General features: G+C 39.5%; 1 protein-coding gene across 7 annotated transcripts; it reads left to right on the top strand.

Annotated features, from left to right (window-relative positions):
• The first annotated feature begins 7,649 nt into the window (after positions 1-7,649).
• LOC123755312 (double-stranded RNA-specific editase 1) lies at positions 7,650-25,838 on the top strand. 7 transcript variants are annotated; one of them, XM_045737820.2, is made up of 10 exons: positions 7,719-7,780; positions 9,860-9,997; positions 10,598-10,673; positions 15,331-15,500; positions 16,305-16,389; positions 20,029-20,207; positions 22,716-22,968; positions 24,244-24,383; positions 24,587-24,800; positions 25,216-25,838. In XM_045737820.2, exons 4-10 carry the CDS (start codon positions 15,435-15,437, stop codon positions 25,305-25,307), a joined length of 1,029 nt encoding a protein of 342 aa, XP_045593776.1. In that variant the 5' UTR covers positions 7,719-7,780; positions 9,860-9,997; positions 10,598-10,673; positions 15,331-15,434; the 3' UTR covers positions 25,308-25,838. The 7 variants fall into 7 exon arrangements, with proteins under 7 accessions (XP_069183955.1, XP_069183954.1, XP_045593774.1 ...); XM_069327855.1 differs by lacking the exon at positions 9,860-9,997 and having other exon boundaries at positions 7,701-7,780; positions 24,253-24,383; XM_045737819.2 differs by lacking the exon at positions 9,860-9,997 and having other exon boundaries at positions 7,701-7,780.
• Positions 25,839-26,228: the final 390 nt, after the last annotated feature.

The raw sequence follows: 26,228 nt of genomic DNA, 5'->3' as shown, positions 1-26,228 counted from the left end.
GGCCGGTAAAATTTAATGATATTGGAAAGGTGTGTATTGAAAGGAAATAATGAAAATTGTTTAAGTGAAATAGCAAAAGGTTGGACAATTTTAGTAGAATTTAGTTTTCTGTAATATTTATGGGGGTTTAAAATTTGTTATCCCTCAAGTCTAAATCTGCAAACGCCATGCAAGTAAGAGTGCCCAGTCCTCGTAAGTAACGAATTTAAAAATTATCTTATTCCCTATTCTTATTCCCTATTCAAAATCATAAAGTACCTGATTTCACAAGTAATTTAAATTAAAAAGATTTATACAAGGTGAAAGTAGCTCGTATCAAGCAATGTGTTTCCAACATAAATGCGTTATCCATATGTATTTTACCGTCATATAAATTTTAATACATAGTTACTATTAAGTACAGTATTTTTTATTTAGAGTACTTCTGATTTCCCACTTTAGTCTATGAATAAAATCTAAAGTAAATTGTTTCCTCTACATCCCAAGTTTTTTGCCTGCTCTCGTTTTGGCACCAGGGAAGACGTGTGTACCGTGGTGCACCGTAAAACAACCATGCAAAGTTCATAAGACCATCTTGAAATTTGTTTTATCCTAATAAAATAACTAACCTTGAGGAAATGTCAACCATAACTTTTAGAAGTTGTGCAAATGGCATCGGCATGGAAGAAATACACATGAAAAATTACCTTTTGAGTCAGAATCTACCAATCACAGAATTGCATCAAGGGGAGCCGAGTGAAATAAATGTCAAACGAAATATTGACTTAAAGGAAAAGAAGGTATAGTTGTACAACTTTATAAATCTGGCGTACCTCCACTTGACCTACTGTATCCAATCACGGTCGAGACCTCATCTTAAGAAAGACTCGTCTGTTTATGAGAAAGTTAACGCCGGGCGACTAAAATCATTCCTGAACAAAGTCGATCATACTAGGAATGACAACGTCACAGGGCTAACGACACTGTAAACCGGACATGACGGGGCTGATGTAAGGTTCCGGGTTCGATCCCCGGCGGAGGCGGAAACAAATTGGCAGTTTCTTTCACCCTGATGCCCCTGTTCACCTAGCAGGAAACAGGTGCCTGGGGATTAGACAGCTGCAACGTCTAACCTTAACCCTGCACCCTGGTGGTGCAGGGTTGCCAGATCCAAATTGCGGAAAGTAGCGAGCTGACGAACTAAAAGTAGCGAATTTGTAGCCCAATTTTTTTTTTTTTTTTTAGTGACTGATACGGGTTTCAAAGTACTGTAGTATATTTTGATATATAGAGTACACTACACGATGTTAATTGTTTTATTAATATTATTTCTGCACACACACACATATATATATTTATTATATCAATATATATATAATATATATATATATATATATATATATATATATATATGTCGTACCTAGTAGCCAGAACGCACTTCTCAGCCTACTATGCAAGGCCCGATTTGCCTAATAAGCCAAGTTTTCATGAATTAATTGTTTTTCGACGACCTAACCTACCTAACCTAACCTAACCTAACTTTTTTGGCTACCTAACCTAACCTAACCTATAAAGATAGGTTAGGTTAGGTTAGGTAGGGTTGGTTAGGTTCGGTCATATATCTACGTTAATTTTAACTACAATAAAAAAAAATTGCCCTCATACATAATGAAATAGGTAGATTTATCTTTTCATAAGAAAAAAATTTGGGAAAATATATTAATTTAGGAAAACTTGGCTTATTAGGCAAATTTGGCCTTGCATAGTAGGCTGACAAGTGCGTTCTGGCTACTAGGTACGACATATATATATATATATATATATATATATATGTCGTACCTAGTAGCCAGAACTCACTTCTCAGCCTACTATGCAAGGCCCAATTTGCCTAATAAGCCAAGTTTTCATGAATTAATTGTTTTTCGACTACCTAACCTACCTAACCTAACCTAACCTAACTTTTTCTGCCACCTAACCTAACCTAACCTATAAAGATAGGTTAGGTTAGGTTAGGTAGGGTTGGTTAGGTTCGGTCATATATCTACGTTAATTTAAACTCCAATAAAAAAAAATTGACCTCATACATAATGAAATGGTTAGATTTATCATTTCATAAGAAAAAAATTAGAGAAAATATATTAATTCAGGAAAACTTGGCTTATTAGGCAAATCGGGCCTTGCATAGTAGGCCGATAAGTGCGTTCTGGCTATTAGGTACGACATATATATATATATGTATATATATATATATATGTCGTACCTAGTAGCCAGAACACACTTCTCAGCCTACTATGCAAGGCCCGATTTGCCTAATAAGCCATGTTTTCATGAATTAGTTGTTTTTCGACTACCTAACCTACCTAACCTAACCTAACTTTTTCGGCTACCTAACCTAACCTAACCTAACCTGTAAAGATAGGTTAGGTTAGGTTAGGTAGGGTTGGTTAGGTTCTGTCATATATCTACGTTAATTTTAACTCCAATAAAAAAAAATTGACCTCATACATAATGAAATGGGTAGCTTTATCATTTCATAAGAAAAAAATTAGAGAAAATATATTAATTCAGAAAAACTTTGCTTATTAGACAAATCGGGCCTTGCATAGTAGGCTGAGAAGTGCGTTCTGGCTACTAGGTACGACATATATATATATATATATATATATATATATATATATATATATATATATATATATATATATATATATATATATATATATATATATAACAGACCCCAACCAGTTGTGTAGCTGCAAGCCTAGCAAGCAAATGTCTCATCCAAGCCACACCAAGCACAAACCAAGCCCAACCAAATTCCCTCCCTAGCTCTGCTAAACAAACACAGCTTCAGAGCCCAACTAAACTCCATCCCTAGCTCTACCAACAAACCCTTCATTAGCCCAACCTAACAACCGCCCCCCCCCCCCTTGCCTTAACAACTTACTTTGGAGCCAAAGCAAACAAACAATTGAGCCCTATAAAAAAAGAAACCTGGAACTCTTGCAAAACTACAACAATGAAGCCCTAGAAAATAAACGTACTCAGCCAAAGCAAAGAAACTATGATGATGATCTAGCAATGAAACATGAGGCAATAGCACAAAACCCCTGGAGCACAACCATGCACGAACCGAAGCCCGACCATGAACAACCGGAAGCCCAAGTGACACCCCCGGAGCCCGACCAGTTATTTAACCAGAGCCCGACCAGTTAGTTAACCGGAGCCCGACCAGTTATTTAACCGGAGCCCGACCAGTTATTTAACCGGAGCCCGACCAGTTGTGTAACCAAAGCCCATGCCAGTTGTGTAACCGGACCCCGACCAGTTGTGTAACCGCAAGCCTAGCATGAACAAACCAAACAATCTCTGGATCACAACCATGCACGAACCGAAGCCCGACCATGCACAACAAGTTGGAGTGGCAGTAAAAAAGCAAACCAAACCCTGGGAATAATCATGCATACCTTTACCTTCAAGGAAAAGAAAGTAGACCTTCAATTGTATAAGTTTCTAATGCGCCCCCACATGAATTATATTGCATCCAGGCATGGAGACCTCATCTTCAGAAAGACAAAGCTGCTCTGGAGCCATGTCTTACCAGAGCTATGGAGCTATGTCTTACGACAAAAATCATACCAGAGCTTAGTCATCTGTTGTATCAGGAACGGTTGAGGGCCACAGGGCTAACAACACTGCAGGCCAGGCATGACAGGGCCGACTTCATAGAAACCTATAAAATACTAAACAATTTGGAGGATGTTGATCGGGACAATGTCTTCAAAAGGTCAGATGTTACACGAACAAGGAGCAACGGGTTCAAACTCAACAAGTCAGAATGTTGGACAGGAAACAGGAGAGGATTTTTCACCCATAGGGTTGTAAACCCGTGGAACCGCCTACCCGCCGAAGCCGTAAACGCCGAAACTCTTCTGGGTTTTAAAATACAGCTAGTAAAATATTAAAAAACAGCTGGAAAAAAATACAGCTGGTTTTAAAATGAGCCGTAGACGTCATCAGGGCAAATGGGGGAACCTTTGACAAGCCGCAGGCTTACTGTCCTCATCGAGGCCACTAGTGTTAGTGGCCCTCAGGTAAATTCAGTTCCTAGCTGGAGGGGTGTCCACGCTCCACCCTGTTGGGAAGTTGTTCATCTATTCCAGTATTTGTACACTGGACTGTCGCTTGTCACTAAACTTAGTTTTTAAAACTATTAACTTGATGAAATAATATTACCTTATACGCGAGAATAATTCTGAATATGCAGTGGGATAAAAGTGACGAATGTGGCTTTGGGTCGGGCGGCCGCGTAGGCGAGCCTGGCCTGAGGACAGGCAACTGTAAATGCTTCACCTTCCACATGTGTATTTGTGTATGTATATGTATGTGTATAAAGTATATATGGAAGCTGATCAGAATTACATTTCACCTTTGTAAATGCACATTAATGACACCATGTAAAAGATACATCGAACACTTTATGTCGGGCATACGTAAATCTGTGTATCTATTTATTTACGTATGTAGGTTAGCTTAGCATTTTAAAAGCACCGAATCACCTTCTGTGGTTGATTGTTCAATAAACCCCTATCTTGAGGTTATCTTGAGATGATGATTTTTAACCACGTCTGTGGTTAAAAAAAAAAAAAATTCCACATACTTCAAGTGCAAATAATTGCCAATAGAACCTAAATACCGAACCTACTATACACCTAATTAAACATAGAATATAAAACTAATTTATTCACGATAAAAACTATTTTAATACACAGTACATGAAAGTCGATAATAAATGTGTCTTGAGAGAGCCGGTCGGCCGAGCGGACAGCACGCTGGGCTTGTGATCCTGTCGTCCTGGGTTTGATCAAAGGCGCCGGCGAGAAACAATGGGCAGAGTTTCTTTCACCCTATACCCCTGTTACCTAGCAGTAAAATAGGTACCTGGGTGTTAGTCAGCTGTCACGGGCTGCTTCCTGGGGGTGGAGGCCTGGTCGAGGACCGGGCCACGGGGACACTAAAGCCCCGAAATCATCTCAAGATAACTCAAGAAGAGTTGGGGGGGAGGGGACGACCGCCGCATTAACGAGCTTAGCCTGACGAAGGGGTGGTTTAACACTGGGAAAGTTTATTCTACATAATATCCTACCCCATATAATGTTGGCAAATCATGATCCTCAAAATCTGAGAGAGGACAGACTATTTAGCATTAGTGGAATACAAACATTTGAATACTACAGAACCTGGATGATAAAAAAATACGGAATAGCGAACAAATGTATAATGCATTAAGTGGAGGTTGACCATATATATAAATAAATAAATATTTTCATGCGTACCTCCCAACTGCTCAGATAGCAAAAAAAAAAAAAAAAATTTATCAGCCATACCTACACGGGAACGACGATGCTCACACCGCCGCTGCTTCCTGACAACTGACGGGGTCGTAGTCAATGAACCGTAAGCGTCCAACCGATCCAGAGACCCTCTGCCTAAAATTATTTCAACGCCATATTGAAATTTCTATCGTATAGCGCCAGGAGTGTGTAAATTAATATTTATATATGCATTATAGGCCTTTCTAAAGTAATTTATAGATCTGAATGTCATATATTGTCTCACAAACGAATTATTGAAGTTAATATTTTAATTACGCCAGATACAAGTATCATCGCACACAAGAAGATTCGTCAGCGGATTTTTGTATTTTTTTTATTTATATATAAAAAAGAGTTCTTAAATTATTGTAAAGCCACTAGCATGCATAGTGTTTCGGGCAGACCCTTAATCCTAATTTTTTCCCCGGAATACGACCCGCCAAATCGTTTAACAACCTATTCTCTGCCGAGTGAACAGTTAAGGATTGTCGACCGGTAAATCCTTCCCGGCCAGCAGGTCAAAACGCTGGCGAAGAGTTTTACCACTGCGCCACAGAGACTGCTCCGTGGTGTAGTGGAATTTTGAATTTTGAAACCTAACCTAGCTCAACCCAACCAAACGTAACCCAAATCAAACCAATCTAATCCAACCGAGCCCAATGCAGCCTAGCCTTAATAACCGAACCTAATACAGCCTAGCAAAACAATACATCCGGATTTAAAACAGAAAATGAATTTAGCCGAATCGTCTCATGTCCGAAAGGACCATTTCCCGACCAATTGTGTAACCAGGGTCCGACCAGTTGTGTACCCACAGGCCTAGCAAACACCCCACCTAACCAGATAAACACCCCCTAACTCTACTAAGCACACCGAGAGCCCTACCATAGTAGGGAAGGTCCACAGACGAGAACGTGGTTGTAAGTATAGGCCTACAGGCATATGGGCCCCAGTGCCCACCATCTGGGTGGGCACTGGGTGCCCACCCAGTGGGCAGTGCATTGCTTTGCTCGGAGAGTATAATGCTGCTAACACAGCCCTGTCTTCAATAAGCAAACGTTTCAGGATTATTTAATTAGCTAAGATTTACCTGAATTTACCAGAGGGTCACTCTCAGTGAGGATAGGAAGCCGGTGGCTTGTCAAATGTCTCCTTTTTACCCTGGTGATTTTATCGAGCAATGTTTTATCATTTACGGCTTCGTCGGGTAGGTGGTACCATGGTATCCCTGAATTTACTCGAGGGTGGCCCTCGGGCAAATTCGGGTATCTCTCTAGTGGTCTCGACGAGGTACTAACATTGGAGAAGTGGGTAGTACAAGATACAGTATGAGTTTGAAGCACCAGGTAAGAAACTATGAGGATAAGAAATGTATATGTTTATCTCTCAGAATGTTCGGTAATATGTTTATTGTTTGTGATGTGTGTCTATAGATGTATGAACAGGTTGTACTGAACGTGATGCGTGTTCTCCCATGGAGTTTCATCATCACTCATTGTTCACATTACTACTGGAGAAGGTGCAACACCGGCAACAAAAAGTATTCCAGTGCTAAGTCTCTCTCGTATCTGGAACGGTTCAGGCAACTGGGCTAACAACACTGCAAACCAGGCATAAGAGGGCGGATCTCATAGAAACTTTTAAAATACTGAACAATTTGGAGGATGTTGATCTGAACAATTTTTTAAAGGTCAGATGTAACACGAACACGAAGCAACGGTTTGAAGCTCAACAATGTAGGACTGAGAATAGGAGATGCTTTTTCATCCAGAGGGTTATTAACCAATGGAACTGCCTACCCACCGAAGCCGTAAATGCAAAAACTCTTTTAGGTTTTAAAATACAACTGGAAAAAATCAGGGGAAACGGAGGGATCTTTGACAAATTGCCGGCTTCTTGTTCTCGTCGTAGCCACTAGTGTTAGTGGCTCTCAGGTAAATTCAGGTAAATACTAGGCACTGTGGAGGATTCAGAGGTATTCTTGACTTGATTTTGCTAGAATTTAAATTTCATTTTTTGAGTGGGTTTATTATTTTATTCATTATTATCAATCAGAGAATATGTAAATGGGAGAAAGAAAATTATTGATCGACAAAACAAAACACACGACCTTTTTATATTAGTCTATCCAAAATTTAATTGATTTTTGTTGTCTAACGTTTCCGTTTTCTTACATGTCAAGCAACCCACACATTTATATCCACAAACAAATATTTTTGTTAAATATACAAATCCTTATCCAATTAAATACAATTTTCTTCATGATAAATATTAATATTTTAATATATAGGTAAAGGTAGATAATTTAGTGTGGGGTAAGGAAGTGTAAGTGAGAACTAGTTGAGGTTGGCGGCGAGGTTGTGGCAGCCTGACTCCATCCCCAGAGCCGTCGAGCAGCGAGCATCCCAGCATCATTATGAGAGGCAGAGGTAAGTCACCCTCATTTTACCATCCAAGCCACACATTTAGACTATATTTACTGAGGTATTATCATGCCGGCCATCTTGATGCCTTAGTGCGTGAGGGTAATGTGTAAATGGTAAAGTATGTGTAGCGAGGAACCAGTTTGGAGAAGATCGATGGTCTGCTGAAAGCCGCCATTTGCGCCGCACCCGGCCCGCTTTGCCTCCATTGTGGCAGCGTGTTTCTCCTCCGTGGAGCCCTGGTGAGCTGCCCACTCTTTAATATAGGCCGGGGACCTTCTAACTCTTAATTAGGCCTTGACGCGCGTGTGTAGCAGGAGTTGAAGGGAAGTTTAACCTGGCTTGAGCCCTGGTCCGGAAGACCGGCTTCCGCAACACTAAGACGCGGTAAAGTTTGGTCGCATGCGGCGGGACGAGAATTGTCTCCGGCCGTCTTGTACACTACGAGAAGAGCCGTAGAGAAGAGCGGGAAGAGTGGTGTGTGAAGGGCACAGTGTCGGGCAGGGGCGTGTCCGGAATTTAGCTATGGGACGACGTCTCGTGGACAGGAAGCCGGCGGCTTGGCTCAATAATACCCCTCTCCCACCTCCTCTTTTATCCCTGATGATTTTTTCTCTACCTTTTATTTCTTTGGCAAGTAGATAATTCCTCATGGGTGAAAAAACACAAATGTGTACTATATTATCTTGTTGTGGTTGAAGCTGTTACTCCGTGTGTAATATGCCTAATTGTTACATTGTAAGTTTTAAAGAAGTGGTTCGAATTGTCTTAATTTGGTCTGCATTATAAGTCTGGCTGATCCTGTCATTGCCGCTTTGTAATGGTAGTAAAGAGATCCTTGACCATTCCTAATAAGAACTTGCTCCTGGGGTGATCTTTGTTGCCGCATTGAACTAAGATGCCGAGATGCATGTTTGAAGGTGGTCTCCACGTTTATGTGGGGCATGGTTATATTGCACCCAGGCAGGTTTGTGCACGATTTGCATTCAGGAATTTGGGTTCAAAACCCAGGCGGGACAGAAATGGTTTGGCATGTTTTCTATCACCTAATGCATCTGTTCTAGCAGTAAATAGGTACCCAGGAGTACCCAACAAGCAGTCAGCTTGCTGTAGGGTTGCATCCTGCAGAGGGTCAGTCATTCGACCTTGGAGAGGACCTCAATATAAGCCTAACATATATAAGTACACTGGCTGCTTGTCCCTCTAACACAAATTATTATTGTTAGGATATCTTGGGGGTTTAATTTTTTTTTTGGGGGGGGGGGGCTATTAATGCTGGTATCGGTTCAGTTTCTTTGGGTTCGGTTAGGTAAGGTCGGGTAAATGTTGGAAGGTACCAAGCCCAGAAGACTTGTAGGATCTCTGTAATACATATGTTTTCAAATCTGCTGGTGAAGTGTGTATTATGTGATTTGTTTTCCTTGGCTTCAATTTGCCAGATAGCTTTGCACCAAAGAATTGTACAGCTTAAATGTCACGTAACGAACTTTTGACTTAAAAAAAATGTAACTTGATTTTTCATAAACCTATGGTATGATTGTGCATAGATGTTTGTAATATACCCTAAATGCAAAACATCTAATTTTTAAATACTCGTATCATAGTGTTTGCCAGTCTCTTGACTATTTGTTTATATAGGTCACTTGTAAGACCTCAATATTGTTTACATTTTCCACTTTACCATGGAACTTTGTCACTTCCAAATTTAATGTGATTTGTAATGTTCTAATCTAGATACTCTATATAACTTAGAGCTGGGCCCAAGATGGAGCCTTGTAGTTAAACTCAAATTTGTTTCCCAATTATTCATGTCCATTTAGGATGACCCTTTTTGTTTTAACCATGGTTTTATTCTGGAGTGAGATATGGGTGGAAGTGTAGAGTAGACCCAGTACTCACCTTGTAAGAGTAGAGTAGTACTCACCCTGTAGAGTAGACCCAGTGATTTAGTGGAGGTGCCATAAGCACTCGTGAGACCTTCGCCTTTTCAACCTACCAGCCAGTATAGTAATTTAAATATTGCCAAAATAAAGGTTGAAGCGTTAAAAGACAGATTGTTAATGCAATTGTTGTCTGATCGGTCAGGTTTTGATGGCTTTGTGGGGCTGTCCTGGTGCCAGCAACAACCTTACTGATTAAGTTGCATTACTGTATCACCTCCCCCCAAAAAAAGCCTTACCACTGGTTGAGGTGTGAGTGGAGAACTCTTAAAAGCAGCTACAGGTAAGAAGTACAGTAATTAGAAAGATTGTTATAGCCTTTACTAAGTAGGGTCTAAGACCTGCAGAAAGTTGAACCTGGTAAAGGCATTGCCACTAAAGAAACCTAACCGAACCTAATGAAACATTTTTAAAATTGTTTTACCTAGGTATGTGATCTAAGATCAACAAAACTAAAACCATAGTTTTAATGCCAGTGCAGGCTTTGGATGCTTCTGCTTTGACTGCTATTCTATCTATAAAACCTCCCTTTAATTCAATTGTCTTATTTTTACTATAGTTTTGCACTTAGCTCTTATGAACTTCACAGTATTGTATATTTAAAACCTGGTTTAAGGACTGATTGTGTACTGTTGTTTATCAAGCACATAAACCGTATTGTTAACTTGAATGCTGTATGGTTAAGATGGAAGTAACACTTAACAAAAACAAAAATTACTTCGTATTTGTTACATTCACTGTGCTCTATTTATGTAAATAATTTTATTTAAAATTAAAGCCTAGGTTGGGAAAATCATTAGTAAAAAAAATTACTAGTCACTGGAAATTTTAGTCTAAAAATTAATTGTAGAAGGAAGTTGTTACACTAGCTCCATGTCTCCAGGTATTTGGAGTCTTCCATCGAGAGCTGCCGAAGAGTCAAGGAATCGGAGATCAACATAGTTCAGCGCTGCAATAGCGTATGGTTCCATTAGCATAACCGGTTTATATAAGCACTGAAATGTAGTTTTAAATTTTGCCTAGCTTTTAAAGTGGCTATATTTTAGTACAATATATTATATACAGTAGTTTGAGGGGTTTGGTTGATTACACAGTTGGCTATTCAGATAAGTCTCCCAAAACTGCATGGGTCAGGACTAAAAACCATGGCGATTACTAGATACAATTTGTAGAACCGAGATATCATGCATTATAATTTATAGTACTGTACAGTTATGAAGCACACTGAAATTACAGTAAAATATGTAATAACAATATACAATACACTATTGTGCTGTACTATCTAATTAGGATAAAATTGCTGTTTGTTGAACATGCAAGTATTGGCATTCAAATGTGGAATTCAAAATTGAAAGATTGCAGGTTTTTTTAACCTAAGGTATAAATTAAAAGATTTTTGTAGTAATCATAATTACCTAACATTAAACATTTTGTTTCTAGCTAATCTCCACTGTCTGGCTGACTGCTATGCAGATGCTAGGTGTTTGGCCCTGTTTCCTTTATTTCCTTTATAGTTTTGGTATGTATGTACAGTACTGTATATGTAAATGTTTATTGCAATACATAAATTTTAATGCCAGTCCACTGGAATATTTATTTTACAACACACCAAATACAAGGACAAAAAATCAAAGCATAAATGATACAAATTGGGAGCGCTTGGATTTAAATAGATTATTAAGTAAACATTTGTTTGGAAAGAGGGTCATAGATGTTATGGAACAAGCTACAATACTGGGCAACCTGACACGTAGTGTTGCTGGGTTAAAGCATATGTACGGCACACATTAGTGGGATGGTTGTATGTGTGCAACAGCAGCCTTGCATCGGACACTAAGCTTGGTTGTCTATTCTTATGTGCTAATGCGGGGGGAAAATAGCAGATTGCATAAAAATTTTGGTGGTAACACAATAGTATTTGTCATCCATCGTGAATTGTTGAAAAGGAACTTGCACTTTAGTTATCATTGTAGGACTGTTGACTAAACCACACACTAGAAGATGAAGAGGAGACGATGTTTCAGTCTGTCTTGGACAATTATAACCCACAATGTACCTTCTTGTATATACTGTATATAAATAAATAATAAATAATCAAGTCATCATCTCATCATATTCAAATGTGTGGTTTGGTCAACATTTCTTCAGTCATGTTATTGTGACATCATGTGCATTGTAGGCTTGATTGTAGTAGGCCTAGTTGAGGTTCGGGACGCTAAGCCCCGAAATCATTGGAAGGTAATTGCAAGGTTATCATATAGCCAGAGTTCCTGAACCTCTGGCTATGATCCAGCTGTTAGTTTATGCTGTAAAATCTCATTGGGGGGGGGGGGGGGAAATATGACCCTAGGTGGGAAAATAGTGAACAGTATTGTTTATAACTACACTTATTATAAAAGAACTGTACCAAAACATTGTCGGTTAAGGCAGCGTCTGGGATCCTCTCGGACATAGGCTCGAACTCTCATCACAGCCCTTGTGGATTGGTTCACTGTACCTAAAGTTACTGTACAGTAATTTGCCATTCTTTTCATAAACTATTTTATATGTGCCAGTTGTAGTAACAAAAGCTTTGGAGATCACTTAAGTGTTCTTGCCATTAGTTGAATAATAAGCTGATCTTATACAAGTAATATTTCCTTGATGGGTCATTTGTTTTCTGGCTCTGAAGAGTGAATGTTACCTTGTGATCTTGGGCTGCTTAGTCTTGAGCCTTCTCCAGTGCTTCCCCTGGATTAAGATGGTCATAAAGAAGCCATTCCTTTGCCCCTTTATCTTGTCCCTTCAATATATCGTAGCGAGGCTCTGAATGGATATACTGTACTGTATTGTATTTATTCACCAGTTTATTTAAATGTAGGTTTACTTATATTGCACGGCATATTTCAAAATTAAATCTAGGTTGTTAAAGGCCTTGTACTGTTGTCTATAACTTTAAATTTAATTCACCCTGGCTCATCACCCAAAATAAGTCTTAGTGTGTTTTCTAAATGTACTTCAGGTAAAATTTAAAATAATTGGATTTGGCTATGTCAATTGTACCCATTCAATTATTATTTTAACCTTGAGTATCCAACCTATTTTACTCTAAATAAAAGGTCATTGATAAAGACACAGGCTGATGGCCATAATAACATTAGGGTACCCTGCGTGCCTGTAGCTTGCATCTTGGCAACCCAAGCTTGCTAAATTTTTATTTTCATCTGAAAATACTGTAGCATAATTTGTTGGTTTCTTGTGGGACCAGTGTTCTGCTACATCATACTCACTCAATATTTCACCTTTCTTGGGGTCTTCTGTTTTTCACCTTTGTCATCATCTTTATCTGCCCAAAATAGACAAATAAATGCAATATTGTATAGTTCTGTTTAAAGAAAGTTAATTTCCATGAGATTTTCCTAGTACAATACTATAATTGTGTAATTTTACATTAAAAAGTATTGTTCCAAATGTGTACTGTATTATAGATGTGTATATTAAGAAGTTGTCTATTTACATGCTTAATTGTTGCATATTTAAAGATGTTCTAGCAATTTTTGGGTTTAGTTTCATTAAATGCTGCTGGCACAAAGGAATATTTATACAGTATATGTATGTTTCTGTTGACTTGAACGTCTGCAGTACAGATCTGTAAAGTAATCTTTAACCCCCTGGGCAGTGCTGCTAATTATAGCTGACAACACTGCTATGCACAAGAAAAAAATTAAATTTTTGTTGTTCAAAGATTGTTAAAATGTTTTCCTCTGATCACAGGAAAAATAATAAAAAGATCATGGGTGACATATTTTGGCTGCAATAGGACGAGGAAGTCTGGCAAGATTCAGATGCTGATAGAGTAGGCATTCGAGGTCGGTCTCCTTCACCCGAGCTGTCAGGCGAGAGTTGCCACAAAGATATTATTACCTAATTATTTCAATGTCTTAATTTTTTTTAGTGATATTATTCAATAGTGTGTAGTGTGATATGTTGTGTATATTAGTGATTCGTAAAACAACGAAAAATATTTTTGCTGTTATTATACTACATACACATTGTAAGTACAGTATCTGCATGTTTTGTTCACCATAACGAACTACTAAGCTGGTATGGTGTATCGAAACAGCATAGTGGCCACCAACACACCAGCCAGCAGATGACGCTATCTCACTCGCCCACATTCCTCCTCCCACTACACTGTTTGTGTTATTACACAATATGCACATGTTATATACTGTATAGGTATCTACATGTTTTGTTCACCATAACTATATAACTAAGCTAGTATGGTGTCCATACATCATAGTGGTCACCATACACTGCATGACAAGTCACACACTAGCCAGCAGACGACATCATCTCCCTCACCAAAATGGCTACTCCCAGCATACTCTTTTTGCTGTTATTACATTACTGTATATACACACGTTATACACAAGTACAGTACTAGTATCTACAATTGTGTTCACCATAACAAATCATTAAACTGGTATGGTATAACAGTGGCTGCCACACACCAGCCAGCTAATGCTGCCTCCTTCCTCACCAAAATTCCTACTCCCACCATACTATGCCCATAACTAATTATCACCACAATGCTGCTATTATCAGAGTTCTGGTCACTAAATCCTGTAAATGAATAAGTTTCCACAAGCCTATTTTGTAAAGGAACATAAGTCGTTTCAAGATTCTTAGATGGACCAAACAATAGCATTGTGCTGTGGCTAGTGCTGTGAAAATCTTCAACAGCATTGTGTTCACTGATATCTGAACATTGTACACAGTCTTTATTACAGTCAAGATCTTGTGTAATACTGTCATCACTAAATGATAGCATTTGCATATATATTGGATTTTTTTGGCGATGCTGTGATTTAGGCGATTTAGGCTGAACAGCAGTGCTGTTAGCTCATACTGCGTACGCCAGCCTTTGTTGCTCACTCAGTACTGAGGCTCTCACACCTGGGAATGTTAGCCACGATTTTTTTTAAATAGCATCTGTTTACTAGAGCCCTGAGGAACCTGATGTGAACCCCCATGTAGCCGCAGAACTTTAAAATCTTACGCACTACGTTAAAATGTATATATATACGATATGTGGTGTGCAGGCAGGCAGGCAGACCAAAATTATATATACTGTATACAATTTTCACTGTTAAAGGGCAATTTCATTGTGTAGTTTGCGGTTTGGTGTTCTTGTTTGACAGTCATGTGTGATCATGTAGTCATACATTGATTGTATCTAATGACCTCCATAGTAATATTGACAATGAAAGCTTCCCTTCAAAAAATCTACTGTGACTTATGTCCAAGATATCTCCTCCTTGGATGTCCATGATCTAGACATAACACAGCAGCTCTTACCTTGAGTAAATTGTGGCTTACTAAAGGTTCTCTGAAAACATTTATTTTTCTTCATGCTATTTCCAATGCTTCTAAATCATTTCCAATTGTTTGCCTTGACTTATTTTGCTTCACACTCGCACTGATGAAAAATTATAATAATTTATCTATCATTCATCATTCTTGATTATTGGCTGCCATAATGCTTTTCTTTAGATGTACATAGCTTGTAAATGTTCTAAATAGGTACATTATAAAACCTAATGTATTTTTAAAACAATGTAATTTTAACATTAGGTCGTGGTCGTGGTAACTGGCGCTCTTCTGCTCCCCAAAACGATTCTCCACCCCAAGTTGACCCATTCCCTGCACCAGCAGTGAACGATCGGCAACCCCCATCAATGGACTACTATCAACAAAATAATCCAGCTCCACCTCTAGACGTTAAAATGGATGTTGCTAATGAGGTGAGTGATTAAAGAAAAATTTCCAATCTCTCCATTTTCTGTTTTTTGTTGTTTTTACAGTACAGTAGGAACTCAAAATATTGGAAACTTTACAAATTCAGGTATTGGGTAGTCTAGCAGATACCAGAATTCTGGTCTGTCTACTGGGAAGAATGACCAAAACTCTAAAAAAAATTAAATGGAAGAAACCGGATTGTCTAGGCATTAATTCTCTAACCACGTTTTGAATTGTATTCGACAATTTTATATAGTAAATCATTTTATATTTGGATACTGCTTAATTTGTGTAAGGGATTATGCCTGACGGAATAGTCTGACTAGACCAGTTAGGTTGAGGTGGTACACTATCTTAAGTATGAACAAAATGCTAAGTTAATGTAGAAAATGTCATGGTTAGGAAGTCAGCAGTTCACTATGTGAATTGGGTAGTGCCCAAGCTACAGCTGTTCATGTTTCTTAAAAGTGTATTTGGGGACTTGTGTATGTTCTAGAAAGCTAAAAGTATGAGCAGCCTGGCTGGTCATGCTGTCAATGATGTCTGTTCAGAATCAGTCACAGGGACAATATTTCTCAATTCAACATGAAGTAATCAACTTGTCATATGTGAAAGGATCTAAAGTACATATTTTCAGATATGTAGATGGTGCATCATGAGTAGTGCCACAAATAAATAAATGGTTTAACAATGCCCAATTTTCTGAATCATTCGTACTGCACACTTACACATTCCTTCCCTCTATCCAACTCTTTGCCCCATGTTGTCATTTCTTTTCACTTCTATGTTTGACAAATTGCTGATTTCAGGTTCCCGTGTCTGATAGTGACACCTCAATGCAGGAGGGAGAACAGCAGCCAGAAAACAGGAAACGTCCCTGGGAGAAGCCAGGAGGTAGGGAAGAATGTCTGTTTCGGTCCTCTTGCCATAATTTCTCTCCTTGACTTGATGTCGTTTGGAGTGTCCCTCTTGAAAATGAAAACTTTCACTGACTTGCTCATTTGAAAATTTTCATTTAAATTTTTATAATTATGTAATTAATAAAGTTAATATAGAGAAGTAGCATGCAAAATGAACCTTTGTGAAAAACAGAATTTTAGCAGTAGAAATGAACAATTATAGAATGCAAATATGAAATGTAAAGTCAACAAAGAGAAGGACTGAATTGTATAATGAGATAGTTACAGTATATATATATCCGAAAAATTTATGAAAAAAACTCTAGGGGAAAAAATCGTCAGGTTCATGGCGTAAATGCGACCGTGTTTTGTTTGTACTCATCAATAAGTGAAGTCCTGATCCGCTTTATAAAAGTCCTTAATTGTTCCTAACTGATTATTAAGACGTCTGGCAAACATCCTCTGGATGTTTCCTGCCAGCCTGCAGGCACATCCTGCCTAAAATATACGATGATGTACTGTACATTTAAGAAACAAATCTGGGTCACAGGTCTGTGGAGTGTGGCTAGGCTTACGGAGTCAGCCGGTCCCTCCCCCACCACCAACACACCTCCCCCTCTCCCCCCACCACCGACACACCTCCCCCTCTCCCCCCACCACCGACACACCTCCCCCTCTCCCCCCACCACCGACACACCTCCCCCTCTCCCCCAACCACCGACACACCTCCCCCTCTCCCCCCACCACCGACACACCTCCCCCTCTCCCCCAACCACCGACACACCTCCCCCTCTCCCCCCACCACCGACACACCACCCCCACCCCCCACCCCAAACCCATACACACACACACACACTCTCAAAGGTCACGTGGTTCACAGTTCACTTCAACACCCATATATCGCTTCCTGCCTGCCTGCCTCCTTCCCAGCCTGCCAGCCTGCCTCCTTCCCAGCCTGCCTCCTTCCCAGCCTGCCTCCTTCCCAGCCTGCCAGCCTGCCAGCCTGCCTCCTTCCCAGCCTGCCTCCTTCCCAGCCTGCCTCCTTCCCAGCCTGCCTCCTTCCCAGCCTGCCAGCCTGCCAGCCTGCCTCCTTCCCAGCCTGCCAGCCTGCTTCCTTCCCAGCCTGCCTCCTTCCCAGCCTGCCTCCTTCCCAGCCTGCCTCCTTCCCAGCCTGCCTCCTTCCCAGCCTGCCTGTCTGCCTCCTTCCCAGCCTGCCAGCCTGCCTCCTTCCCAGCCTGCCTCCTTCCCAGCCTGCCAGCCTGCTTCCTTCCCAGCCTGCCTCCTTCCCAGCCTGCCTCCTTCCCAGCCTGCCTCCTTCCCAGCCTGCCTCCTTCCCAGCCTGCCTCCTTCCCAGCCTGCCAGCCTGCTTCCTTCCCAGCCTGCCTCCTTCCCAGCCTGCCTCCTTCCCAGCCTGCCTCCTTCCCAGCCTGCCCTCCTTCCCACCTTGGAGAGAATGCAGCCTGCCTCCTTCCAGCCTGCCTCCCTCCCAGCCTGCCTCCTTCCCACCTTGGAGAGAATGCAGGCCTGCCTCCTTCCCAGACCTGCCAGCCTGCCTCCTTCCCAGCCTGCCAGCCTGCCTCCTTCCCAGCCTGCCCAGCCTGCCTCCTTCCCAGCCTGCCAGCCTGCCTCCTTCCCAGCCTGCCAGCCTGCTTCCTTCCCAGCCTGCCTGCCTGCCTCCTTCACCAGCCTCCTGCCAAGCCTGCTTCCTTCCCAGCCTGCCTCCTTCCCAGCCTGCCTCCTTGCCAGCCTGCCTCCTTCCCAGCTGCCAGCCAGCCTGCCTGCCCAGCCTGCTTCCTTTCCAGCCAGCCTGCCTCCCCCCCTGCCATCATGCTAACGGGTAAGTGTGTGTTAGCTTAATCTTCGGAATGAGCCGGTCTCACCCCACCACCAACAAACCACCCGCCCCCCCTACATCCATCTCTCAAGGTCACGCGGTTTCAACCGGTGGACTACCACTCACTCCCTGCCTGCAAGCTAGCCTGCCTGCCTTCTGCCTGTCTGCCTGCCTGTGCCTGCCTGCCTGCCTGTGCCTGCCAGCCTGCCTTTCCCTCCCTAATTCTCACTACTCCATCCCTTCTGCCTACCTCCTAGCATCTCTCCCTACCTCCCCTCCCTCTTAGCATCTCTCCCTACCTCCTAACATCTCTCCATACCTCCCCCCTCCTCCTAGCATCTCTCTCCCCCCTCTCTCACTGATTCTCCCCCCCCCCCTCATTCATACTGCCTCCCACCTCAGCTTCCATCGTCCATCCACCCACCAGTCAGCCATCACTGACGCAATGCGTGCATTTGGAGCCAACATATATAGATGGATAATGATTGAATAGATTATATGAAGTGAATTTAACTGTACAAGAGGAATGTGGGTTTCACATTGGCAATAGTGTGAGAATGTTGGGGTGTGATGGGAAGTTGTGTAAAAGATATAGTAAGGGACATGACTTGGTGGAATTGCTTTCTTAAAAGGGAATGAATGTATTTGTCGTACATAATTTGCAATGAGAACAGTGTAAGTGTTGGAGTTTTTTTTCCAATGCTGTATATTGTAGCAAGTTATCAGTTGGAAAGTTCATATGTGTATAAAATATCTATATCCTTTCACTATATTGGTCCCATCTTTGAGCTGATGGCCCCCATACTCTTTGAAAATGAGAACTGATGTAATGTATGTGTAGTGTATGTATTAGTAGAATGTAAATCTTAACACAAGAAATTAGTACAGTAATTGTATTTCTAAATGCCATAAGAGATGCTTTGCTTTTGTAACTTTCTAATTTTCTTTCAACAAATTGGCAAGGCTTGCACCAAGAATTTCCAAACAGCATTAGGTAGTGTAATGTATCAAGGACTTCATTTTACACATGCCAGCATAATAAAGTTAAAAGTTTGTGTCTAGTTATAGATACTGCTTTTATTTTGTACAGTTTAATAACTAACTTTTTTTTACTTAGATATTTCCTTTGACCACTGTATACCGGGCCTAGCAGTGTTTGTACAGCAGTATTTTCCAAAGAGGAAAGGTTTTCTTAAATAGAGGATATAATTTTTAATGTAATATAATAGGCATGGTATTTATTTTCACTCTTCTTTGTTTTGACAGCGGGCTAGTTTGATGGCTGTGCAAGGTCATCTTTGGTCCCATGACCTGTTATGTCTCCTCACGACATTAGTTAATTGTAGCACTCCAGAAAGCCAGCGGGGGATTCTGTTGTAGCTTTGCTGTTAGCAAAGATGTGTGTAGGTTTATCTTCAGATTCAGAATGGGATTGAGCAAGAGGTCCCTCGCTGGCTGCCATGCATGAGGCTGGGTGCATACGTAACAGTCGTAGAGACATTTTCAGAGACTTTTAATTGAAGCGTGTTGCCCACACTTGTCATGGATGTCTGACTGAGGTGGGAAGTACGCCAGGTACTGAATCCTACCCAGTCATTCCACCTAAATTTTATTGTGATAATCTAGCATGCAAATCTGAACACAGTGAGTGAGGAGGTATTTTATGTCTAATGGCCTAACTTTGCTTAAATCTCTTAACTTAGTACTGTATCTTATTGTTTTCACTTGCAAGCTAAGGCAGGCTGGTTTTCATGTCAATGGCAAGTGTGTTGCGACTTTTCAATTAATATGTGGTGGCAGGCATCAAGATCAAGAGAAAGAAGGTGCCAGGAGCCAAGAATCTTAAGATCCGGAGGTATGTGCAGCCTAAGAATGCAGTTATGTGCCTCAACGAACTTCGGCCTGGAGTGACGTACACAACGGAGCAGGAGGGAGGAGTCGGTCAACCATTCTGTATATCTGTAGAGGTATCTAATGGGGTATGTCAAGTATTGGCCAATTATCAAGGATATGATAGGCTAATTAATTTTTGTTTTTAGAATTAAGTAGGGCAAAGATTTAATTGAGGCAAGGTATAGAACCTGCCCAAAAGCACTTGTTGGTATGAGTTACTAAAGATGGCTGTTAATCACTGCCAGCCACCCATCATGTGAGTCTTTTGCAAAATCTATTTTGCAAAAGACTCACATGAAAGAAGACTAAGACTCACAAGACTAAAGAAAATATAGGTAGTTATTAAAATATTCCCTGTCTACCTATTTAAAAGTAATTGGAGTCTTACTTTGATAGTGTGAATATAAAGTTCCTAATACAGTAATTTTATTGTACAAACCCTGTTCAATATTTAATTTTAAAACTTCTTTAATATACTTTGTTTTGCACGAACAGTACTTGGCCAATATCAAAGTGCTTGAGGGTATTAAGGATTAACAATGGATTATAGAACATATGAACCTTAATAAATGGCCTAACCATAACAAACAGTGCTTCTCCTAGTGCTTGTAACTGCATAACATTTATTATTAACATTAAGTATGTCCATTTATGTACTGTTCGCAGCACGGAGTTCTCAAACTTGGGTGCTTGAAGAACTCCTGGTGTGTGAAATGAGTGTTCCAAGGTTGCTCTATTAACTAGAATAGTCAGTAGAGCAATCTTTTGAACATTTACACTAAACACCAGGGGTACACATTTCCAAGTATGAATAAGCCTGCTTTAGTTTAACATCTTTATTTTATGCAGTTGCAGCATATACATGTATATACACACATTTATATTTAAATACATTATACTGAATAATTGCTAGTGTAATGCACAAATACTGTATGCCAGATAAATATAAATACGGTATGGGTGCTTTTGTCATGTGCTGATTGTTTTCTCGTGTCTGCTTGCTCTGATGAATACCGCTATTCATCCGATTCTGGTGCTTGAGCTATGTTCAGTTCCAGTAACTTGCACAATACTGTACGTGTATTGTAAACAACATGTAGGGAAATGAGAAATGATTATTAGTTTAACCCCCTTTGACTATGAGAATATAAGTAGCAATGCTTGTTTTCCCAAATGTATTAAAATCAATTTTTCCACCCTGTGACATTTGTCCAGACATCTGGCCATCGGGATAGAAGTTTAAGTCGGGTAAGCAGATGTTCGGTAACAATAGAGGGAAAGGTGAAAAGATCTGGTTGATTGTTAACCCTTCATTGTTGCAGACTGTCATTATTATGGGTGTTATAATGATTAATGGTAACCATAAACAACAGTTTTTATTTAGATTTAGAATTTAAAAGGACAATGATATGGAATAAGGGCCAAATTTATTGTTCTAAAATACTGTACATGAAATTCCTTGGTGCTGTTCTTGGGTATTTGATATTGAAAGCATATGTTGCATTTACATTTTTTTTCTTTCATATACAGTATTTGTTCCTATGGCAAATTCCATAATGTAAAGTTATTTAAAAATAATTATTGTAACATTTCAATTTTATTTTTATGTAAGTTTAGATTAAATTTGTTAGTGGTGTTCCAAATGTATAGAGCATCATAAATATAATTATAGAACATGCCAAGGAATTGTGTGTTTGGGTTTCAAAATGCAGCACAAACAAAATTTCTCAGATTTTTTGCCCTGTTGATTTAATTCCCAAATGAAAAAAAATTATCTCTTATATTTACAATCAATAATTATGGGCCTCAAATTGGTGAATTGTCTTTAATAAGAAAATAGCTTTAATTTAAAACTTTCAGAACAGTACAGTAATTGAACAATCCTTAATTTTCATAGAAATGGGTAAGGTGCATGGTTTTTTAATCTGTAATTGGCAATTTTGGCACTAGTATTTTTTTTTTTAAGGCACTTGGATCGGAGTCGCACATAGTAAAGTTGGCCCTTTTTCATGGGTTCAATCATTTGCCCATTTTGTGGCAATTTAGTTTCCTAAAGAAAAATTTTGGATGAAAAATAAATGAAGATTTAATGACTAATGCAGTGTTTGTCAGGAACTTTCTCACCATGTAGTGTATCTCACGTTTTTCATTGCTTCTGATATAAAGATTATATACATTCCAGATTCTTATAGAATGACTAGCACCTGTTATGTATTATGTTTCATATTACATGTATTGTATTCATATTTTGAACACTGCATTTTATTTCAAATGCAAATATTAACCAATATTGTTCAATAAGCTTAAAATAATTGCTAAAGGGCTTAGATTTCTAATGCTAACATGACAAAAACACAATAGGATGGAGGAGAATGCACAGTAAATTAAGTGACTTTGCTTGAACAAATTCAATATTTTAGTTATTAATGCTAAGCTAAAAATATTATTTAGCTAAAATATTATTTTGGTTATTAATTCTCGGCTTTATAAATGTTGACATTTGATCATCTTTAATATTTTTACAGTATATCTTTAAATGTTTAGCAATGAATCTCAATACTCATTAGTTTCATGTGACTCTTCTTCCTTCGTAGGTGGACACTCAAAAATATAGAGGCTTTGGGTCGTCTAAGCAACTAGCGAAGCAGGCAGCAGCAGAAGCGGCACTAATAAGCTTTGTGAAACCACCCGTCACTGCAAATTCTACAGAAAATCAAGAGGAAGATAAAACCCCTTGGGCTACGCTTGCATCATTTGCCATATATAAACTGTTTAACGATTGGCGTGAGGGTAGAGTTGGTATGTGCCCTCCCCCTGCCCAGCCTTACGGCACTGCAGTTCCACCTGGTAAGAATTTCAGATTACATTGTATTGCAGTGTAGAGGCTTTTTGCAATTGTTTAAGATTAGTTGTAGTTTATACCCTGCACTGCACATCTGTTTTTGACAAAAACTTCATAGTGCAATTGTTAAGGACATATTTTTGTTGGTTTTTATCAATATTCAGGTAAAGTTAAATGTCAAAATGTTTCCAAACTCGACCATTTTTTATTTCAAAACACAAAAGAGTGATGAAAACATTAAAAAAAACATTAATATATAGCCTAATTAAAAAATAAAATAGTACAACTCTCAGAAAGAGATTTCTTGATTGGCGCAGCACAGTGGTTAATCATAAGAGTATCTTTAATTCTTGTGTTCCCTACATAATGTATGGAAGTATGTGTCTGACCAAAGTAGATGGCCAGACAGTTGGGGCTAGCTTAGACCAACATTGAAGGGTGACATATGGGTGTGGAAGTGTCCTAGGTCAGACGGGGTTAGACTCTGTGCCACCCTTGAAGAAATACTATGTCCTATAGTGACTTGTGCGATTTTATGAAAGTTAAAATTTGGTTTTATTTCCCGTAGCGTTTGTAGCAGTTTTTCAATGCTTCATAGTGTTGAGCTTTGTAGGGGAGCATGGGGGGGGGTATAATACAAAAATAGGTAAAAAGGCAAGGTAATTATGAGGAGAAATTGCTAATTAGTGTCTCGTGTAACTCTTAAGAGTTAATGAGTTACTATAAAAGTGTTTAGTGTACCATTATTTGTAAATGTTGTGAAAAGCATCATTTATTACTGCCAATGAGGATTTCACTGGTATGCTGATAATAGCACATACTGTGTAGTAATAAATTGCAAATGTGTGATGAAAGTGACAGTAAGAGGGTATTACTTTACTTCATCACTGAACTACACACTAGTAAAGCCTAACAGATTTAGTTGGCCAGGTAGTGCTTATCCCGACTGGTGGGAGGGGTGGATTTTGCTGCTGGGACACCAGGTGCATCTCCACTCAAATGCATTGACACCCCTCCCTTACCTTGAGGTGTTTCTGGGGCTCGGTCGTCGACCAAGCCTCCTCGTTGCTGGACTGGTCAACCAGGCTGTTGAACGCGGCTGCTCACAGCCCGACGTATGAGTCACCCTTACATGCATTCACTCCAGATATCTCGCCATTATGCATTCCTACTTATAGTTGGGGTAAATATAGCACTAATCCAGTTAGTATATTATTGAAATCATAAGATGTGCCCAATTGCTCCATTTTCGTAGAAACTAGTTGCTTCTTACCTTGCAGGATTTCAAGCATTCCTAAATCAGCCTGTCGGAGGAGGAAGTGCAGTCAAGGAGGAGTCTCCACAAGCTGCTGCATTTGCTGAAGCAATATGTGCTCATCTAGGAGGTCGTGCACCTAGTGCTACTGGCACTGATGTGAAAGTAAGACGATGGGCTCTTCATGCCATGTATAATTTGAGCAAATGAATATAGCCACTGCTCTTTAGGCAATAGCATGGTGTATCAGCATTTATGAATGCTCTACTTTCTAAATGTTTTGGTGTAATATTGCTTTATTATTCACATTTATTCTGCTTGGTTTATGCTTCTATGAGATGGGTTAATTTCTTTACTTTTTTTTTTAGCCGGATACAAATTCAGCTTTCCAGGCGACAGAACCTGTGAAAGTTCCAAATCCAGCCAAGCAAGTCCCTGAAAATGCTGCCGGAATGCATCCTGTCATGGTCCTGCATCAGATGAAACCTGGATTGCAGTACACAGTTTCTCAGACAATGCGCGAGGGCAAGACATTCTTTAGTGTTACGGTTGACATTGACGGGAAGGAGTTTGTTGGAGAAGGTAGGCATTTCATGCTGTTTCTTTATTATTTTAAGTTGCATTTAGACAGAAAAGATGGTTTAGAATCAAAACAATTCAGGGAGAGTTAACATTTGATCTTTATATACATTTTAAGATAAATGCTTGTGGTACTTCTCTGAACAGAACTGGCCATTTTCTAGATAAAAATGTGCAATAAATATTTAGTTTTTATACTCTTTTGTCATAAAAATTGGTTTATAATGTTATATCCTCATTAAGAGTTGTAGTGAATTTGGGCTCTTACTTTTTTCTGGTAAGTTGATATGAATACAGTATACCAGTAATATATACTGCATAATTTACTGTGGAATGATCTGCAGAATGTCTGATTTATCAGTCGGAGGGGATGGAAGTAAAATTAGTAATGGTATAAATTCCCATCTTTTTCTTTCAGGACCAAATGTGAAAAAAGCAAAGTTCTTCTTGGCCAAAGAAGCAATATCAGGACTGTATGGTGTCGAGTCAACTTTTGAAACACCTGCCTAATTTGGCAACACATGACTTAAGAATGGTGTTTTCTGCCATTCTTAATTTTGAATAAGGTAACCAAAGTTGTACAGTGATGTTTGTCACACTTTAATCATTAGAGTATCCCACAAGCGTATAAATTTGCTAGGTAGCCCGTTACCTACAATGATGGCACTTGATAGCTATTGTAGACCCTTTAAAGTTTGGCAATGAATTTTAATAACCCATGTGAATCAAGTTGATCAGTTATGTTACTGTATAAATACTTAAAAATTAACTAAGAGGTAAATAGTTATTTGGGCAGTTCATAACACATGGTTTGCTTTTTATAAGCAATTTGATCCTGATAAAACTTGCTGTGCTTATGTACATCACAAGATAATGGAATTGGTCAATTTCATTTTTGTTTTATTTAAATATCAATGTTCATTTTCTTACTCTAAAGAATGTCTCTTACCAAATAGAAGTGAATATTCTAATGAATGTATTTTCTATGTTTGAAAAGTATGAAATAGAAAAATTTAGGAAATAAAAAATAGTAAAATTGAAGACTTACGTTATTGAAATTGAAGACCTACTTTTATCATGTCCATGAACTCACTTCTAAGTATCTGTGTAGTGGAAAGTTGAAGTGAACCCAGAAATTGTTGAATCCTATATGGAAAGGACTGCTCTTTAAATATACATTGGAAGGTCATTAACTTGATTATAAGGGGTTGGCTGAGCAGTAGATACCCACACAGTGCCCGGGATAGTCTCTTCCGATCCCTCATTCCATTTCTACCCTCACCCCCCTGTCTTACCTCTTCCCCCTCTCGTGCCCCCTTCCATTTCCACATTCGAACAGTGACATTCACCTATTTCCCCATAACCTTTACCTTCCCATCCCCTTGGTCTCGCTTTGTTCTCGCCAACCTGCCATCGTCTCCCAACCTTTAT

The sequence above is a fragment of the Procambarus clarkii genome, chromosome 20 (genome assembly GCF_040958095.1).
Source record: "Procambarus clarkii isolate CNS0578487 chromosome 20, FALCON_Pclarkii_2.0, whole genome shotgun sequence".
Lineage (NCBI taxonomy): Eukaryota > Metazoa > Arthropoda > Malacostraca > Decapoda > Cambaridae > Procambarus > Procambarus clarkii.
Note: the sequence above shows the minus strand (reverse complement) of the source record. Positions and strands in the feature narration are given on the sequence as shown.